This window comes from Brassica oleracea, chromosome C8 (genome assembly GCF_000695525.1).
Source record: "Brassica oleracea var. oleracea cultivar TO1000 chromosome C8, BOL, whole genome shotgun sequence".
Lineage (NCBI taxonomy): Eukaryota > Viridiplantae > Streptophyta > Magnoliopsida > Brassicales > Brassicaceae > Brassica > Brassica oleracea.
In genome coordinates this window covers 5,015,886-5,021,837 of record NC_027755.1, presented here as the reverse complement: position 1 = coordinate 5,021,837, position 5,952 = coordinate 5,015,886, and the positions used below count along the sequence as shown (strand labels likewise).

Here is a 5,952-nt window from a genome sequence, read left to right as displayed (position 1 = left end):
TCATTAAAAAAAACCCCTTCTTCATTCTATCAGAATGTTCGTTGTAAGAGTGTGTGCATGGTTGTGTTGTCCAAGGCAAGTAATAAGTTGTTTGTCGTGTTATAATAAGATTTTGTTCTTTGATTTTGAAATTCTATATGCACACAAAAACAATACAATAACTAAAGCTTAACAAGGTTAATAACTAGAGTTGTGAAACAAAAGACAAGCATCCAAAGACAGCATAATAACTCGAGTTGTAAAACAAAAGACTAATTTTTTAGAAGAAGAGCTTATAATCATGAACTATCTCCATAAACTTCAAATAATTTGTTAGTAATTGGATTTATATAGACTTCATGTCCCCTAGGAATGACCTCTCTGCGTGCTTGTCCTTTTCCAAGAGGTCGCCCATGTCCACGTCCACGGACACGACCAGTTGCAGGTGGTCTTCTTGATGCATCAGTTGCAGGTGGTCTTGTTGTTTCATCAGTGGAAATCGACGAAGATGGTCTTGTAGATGCCTCGGGACATGAAGATATAACATCAGGTGTGTTGATGGAAGATTGGAACTATGTTTTCTTCTGTCTCTTTGGTCTTTTTGGATTTGTTTCTTCTTCATCCTATAATGTTAAATAATTCAGATACGAAACTATCATATTAATATAAGTGGCAAATCTGATAAGAAGATATCATATAACTCACAAATATTTTAAACGGTCTTCCATGTTTATGTTTTGGACTTTGAACCACATGAGCGGCATTCTTACAAGTGTTTCGGTTATGTCCAACCTGTTGGCAATTACCACATGTTATTGTTCTGCCATCAGAGTCAATCGGTTAGGTCTTGAAGGTAACTCATGTGTTGCCTTAATCCTCTTTCTCTTAGGACGTCCGGGCATTTTCCTGAAACTTGTAACTCCAATGGGGTCTTTACCAGCCTTCCTCCAAAAAATTCTCCATTAACTGGTTTTATGTTGTTCCTGTAAGTCTCTATCCAAACCTGAATCTTGTAGTAATAATCACATAACTGCATAAAAATGTTAACATTATCAAAAAAAAATGTAACCACCATGATATAATAAAATATACAACAACTTACTTAGCTGGATCTTATTTGATGTCATTGATGACCCGAACTGCATGCCAATATGGGATGCCTGTGAGGTCCCACTTCCGACAAATACAAGTTTTTATTCAAAGACTCACCTCGAAGCTAAAACCATATAATCTTACTTCATACAAATTATTGCTACTAATTTATATGGTACAACGATTGCTTGTTTCTCGGTCTGCTTCCAAAGTAACAACTAATTTTTTGGAGAAATCCAGTAGACATTGGTTTTCCTTCACACACCTTCAAGAAACGCACATCATAGCTTGCCTCCTAATTGTTTCCAACATATGAATCAGAGGCAACTCTCTGAATTTTTTAATTGTCATGTTTAAGCTCTCATATAAGTTGTTGCAGACGTTATCAGATTGTGCTACAGTGGAGAAGAAAGCACGACACCAAGTGCTAGGATCAGATGTCTTTAAGTCATCATGTAATTCTCTATCAAATACACACAACTCATCCATCATTGATTCAAACTCTGAAATTGTTCGATTGTAAGCCACCCTCCAGAAGAAAGGTCTATTGTCTTCATCGACGTAAGTCTTCTTCCAATTAGCATACACATTCTTAGCACAGTTCCTATGCTCTTCGTTTGGGAGAACTGTTGCTAGAGCAATTTCCATACCCTGAAAACACACACAGAAAAAGAAATTAATGAGACCAATTAAGTTTGATATCCTCTTGCAGACCCTGGAACTCCTCGGTATCAAACAATGAGACCAATCAAGTTTCTTGAAATACCTTAAGCTTGTTTTTACATGCATATAACCAGTACATATTTTTCATATCAAGAATACTACATTGGAAAAAGACAATACATATAACATATTCAAGGTTTTATAAGACGACACTATTTGAAACCTGAGGTGAAGACATAATTTACATTTATAAGATTATAAAGCTATTCATTGACATTGATGTAAAATAAAATGTTGACCATATATCATGATTTTTGACGCAGATGAAAAGTAAAGACACAACATAGACCAAAAGCAAAGGAAAATGTGTTATGAACAACGAGAAACCATATTCATGATTTTCCAAGGGAAAGCTATAAGTGGTGATTTATTAAGGTAAAAGACATACTTTTTGTTTCTCTGAAATGAAAGTAAATCCAGTTCATGAACCCAATTCAAGTTCACTTGCAATTTTTTAACAAACCACTCCCATGAATCTTTGTTCTCTCCTCTAGCTATAGTCCAAGCAACATGATAAATATTTATTCCAAGCTATAGTCCAAGCAACATGAATCTTTGTTCTCTCCCTACATAAATCTTTGTTCTCTCCTCTAGCTATAGTCCAAGCAACATGAATCTTTGTTCTCTCCCTACATAAATCTTTGTTCTCTCCTCTAGCTATAGTCCAAGCAACATGAATCTTTATTTTCTGCATCTCTCCCTACATATGCTAATATCTCTCCTTTTAATTCTCACTTCAAGAAAGTACCATCTAGTTCTATCAAAGGGCAAAAAATTTATTCCAAGTTCTTCTAAATGGTTTAAAGCACACACAGAACCTATCAAATACTTGCCTTCCATCCTTCTCAACTATTATAATTCATGTGCAATTGTTGCCAGATCGCTTTAACTCTGCCTCATAATCTCACAACTTTGCAAATTGTTGTTTATGTGTTTCTAGCACAATAATTAAGGCAATCCTTCTTGCTTTTCTGCACTTATATATCAAAATTGAGACATTGTACTGATGCATCAACTCATCTTTGATATATGTAATTTTTATTTTAGGCCATCTTCTAGCTTCTTATTTGAACAGTTTGGTGATAATACCTTGTTTCATTATCTGAAGTTTTCCTGTTGGCAAATGCCAATGGATGCTTTCATATACCTTAACCAGCCACTTAAAAATTAGTTTCTCAACAGAACAATATATCCTTCACTTACAATTCTCATGGGTGCACATAGCTGCTTGTTTTGTTGACTCCTATCTATCAAGCTTGACGTCAAACTAGTCTTCAAGACATATCTTAGCAGCTGATCTCTGAACTCATCACCATTATTAAATGTTTGAATTAGTCACAAATATAGAGGCTTATCATAATCTGCACCGCTTCTTTGTGAGGTTGCTTTTTTCTTCTTCTTATTTCTCCATCTTCTTTGTGAAAATTTGCCCATCCTCAGCTATATCAACCGAAGAATCTGTATATTCATCTCCTCATCTTCACTATTGCTTTCACTTTCTTCATCATGAACAAGGTTTGGTTGTGTACACTCGGTCTGTGCAGCCTGTGAAAACATATTTTGGAATCGAACATCTTGATCAACTCCTTGACCCAAAATATGTTCTTCATCCTCAGATTGTTGACCATTTACAGCTTTTTCCTGCTCTTCTCTAATCTAAGTCTCATTCGTTTCTTCTTCATCACTAACTTCTTCTCTAATTTCATCATCACTCTTCTCTTCATCATCACTCTTATTTTCGTCAGCATTCTGACCATAGACAATATACAAATCAGCTTCACCAACACCTTTTGTTTCTTCACACAACTTCTTAATCTTAGCATCTTTGTTTTTGTATATCGACCTAGCTGTAGATATATCTTCGTTGGCTACTTTATACCAAACCTGCTCCACCTTACCCTTGATTCCTCTGTCTACTATAAAATCCTCAAAAATTGACTATGTAATAAGATCCGGGTCGACGACCAAATCTCTAACATAAATTCCACCGAGTATGAGAACTTCTCTCTTTTGTATGACACTGAACCGCCATAACCAATGTGCATCTTTAAAACACCATCGATGTCACTGTAAACACAAAAAACAACAAGATTATGAGTGATTCACAGAACCAAATAATTCAATGATTCACAGAACCAAACAATTCAATGATTCACAGAACCAAACAACGACAATCACGATGGCTTTCTTAAGTCATTGTTCTTCTCAAAGATACACTCTTACGGCGAACATTCCGACATAATGAAGAAGGTGTTTTTAAATGAAAATCAATTGCTATTTTTCTTATAAATTAGGTTTTTTTTATTGGAGGTGAGTAAGAGAGTAAACTAATTGACATTTTTTAAGATAAATGTTAGTTTATTAACCATGGTTTAACAGTAAACGATAAGATTAACTATTACTTTATGATGTTAACAGTATCGGTAATGGTGTTAACGAGCCAAACTAAAATTGGCTACACGGATTTTAGATGAAAAAAAATTGTGTATTTTCCCGGTCAGACAAAAACCATGTGTATTAATATGGAATTTTTCCCAAATTAATTTTAGTATGTATATGTAAACAAGTCCGGTTAAAAACTATTAGATGTTGCAATATGTATGTATAGTTTTTTAATCGATAATAGTTAATATTGTTAGACATACATATAGAAAGTGACACTTGTAATATCTGAAAGTAGATCAAAGGTGAATCCCAAAAGTGGATCCAATTTAACAATATTGATAAATGTATTAAACATTTTATGATTATTCAGTACATTTTGTTTACTTTCACTGTTATTCTTCAGGTTCGATTAAAAATTACCATGCCAAATTAAGTGAAAAATAATCCTCTAAAATCAGAAAAATTGAATTCCATGTCCGAATCGGTTTAAGCAGTTGTGCGATTTTTACGCATTATTTAACCCAACATTATGAAATTTCCTCTAAAGAGGCCTTTGTCATTGACTGTGACAAAATGTTAGAGAAGTGGGGTGCCATAATTTTCAGTAACCAGAAACTCTCTTTTATTTTCATCACCCTGAAATATACACCAATCTAATAATACAAATGCGTATGTAATAGATATGTGCTGTGGGCGGGTATGCCAGTTTTGTTGCCACACTATTAATTAGTTTTGAGATTTGCATTTGAAACCATTCCAAATGATTTTATGACAAAACTGCATAAATAGTTACCCTAAACCTTCAAGGTAACGAACTCGCATAGAAAAAAAGGGAGAGTAGCAGCAGCAGCAGCAGCAGCTACAAACGTCAAAGCAGGTGCAAACCAGACCAACCCGTGGAATAAAGCCAGCTTTGGCGGTTGTAGCAACGCTCTACGTTCCATGGCTATTAAAAGGTGAGGCTCCTCCTCCTCCTTTGGCTGGATCCTTTTGCAATAACACATCATGATTGATCGAAGCCAATTGTGACAAATTCTGCAACATAATATTAACATTATCTTATAGCTGATAATAATTAATCCCAAGACGGAATAATATAATCCTCAACGTTACCTATTCCTAAGGTTTCCCAAGATTACCCAACAACGTCAACTAAAGTAAATTGAGATTCGTACTTTGCTTTTAGCTGCGTTAGCGAGGAAGCAGAGATTTTACCTTGAAAGAAAAGTTTATGAACGAGAGATAGCAAGGTGGAGAATCAAAGTCGGCCAGATTGGTGCATTCATCCAACTTAAAAAACAGACGAAACCAAGATATGCATTAGATACGAGGTTTGCAAGTGAAGTACTTGAGAGAGAAAAGGATGCGAGTTTTCTAGATGTTTTTACCTCGTCTCCTGAGTTTGGATATGATTCATTGTCGTTGTCAGTATCAGAATCACTGCAACTCTTTTCACCAAACCGTGATACAAAATAGCTAGTGTCATGTATACTCTCAGGCTGTGGTACAAAGGCAGCCTGCCAAAAAGCAAGAACAAGGAAACAACTCGATCATTTATAAGACTTCTGTTTTTCCCATCTCTTCACCAGGCGACTAACAATAATTTGTCTATCAAATCTGCCTTGACAGAAAAACAGGTGCGGAGTCATGTTCTTACCTTTTGCATAGCAAGATTTTCCCAGTCAACACCTCGAAAGAAGGGATGTGATTTAACCTGGAAATGAGACCAGAAATGTTACATATCCTTCTGCTGTAGCATGCATTTAGAAACCA

The 5,952-nt window shown here is 35.3% G+C and overlaps 1 protein-coding gene and 1 long non-coding RNA gene across 3 annotated transcripts in view; both read right to left on the bottom strand.

Annotated features, from left to right (window-relative positions):
• Positions 1–225: 225 nt before the first annotated feature.
• On the bottom strand, positions 226–4,026 carry LOC106311998. Of its 2 annotated transcripts, none has more exons than XR_001264130.1 (4): positions 2,884–4,026; positions 1,082–1,722; positions 685–1,009; positions 226–602 (listed from the first exon to the last, which is right to left on the bottom strand). It is a non-coding gene; the product is annotated as an uncharacterized LOC106311998 (long non-coding RNA). The 2 variants fall into 2 exon arrangements; XR_001264129.1 differs by having other exon boundaries at positions 2,998–4,026.
• A 758-nt stretch (positions 4,027–4,784) lies between these two features.
• Positions 4,785–5,952, bottom strand: part of LOC106311996 (probable serine/threonine protein kinase IRE4) — a gene marked incomplete in the record, with an annotated part of 5,470 nt that continues 4,302 nt past the window's right edge. Inside the window, 4 exon segments of the mRNA XM_013749363.1 lie at positions 4,785–5,214; positions 5,395–5,469; positions 5,568–5,696; positions 5,837–5,893. Of these exon segments, the coding sequence (XP_013604817.1) occupies positions 5,113–5,214; positions 5,395–5,469; positions 5,568–5,696; positions 5,837–5,893 (363 nt within the window).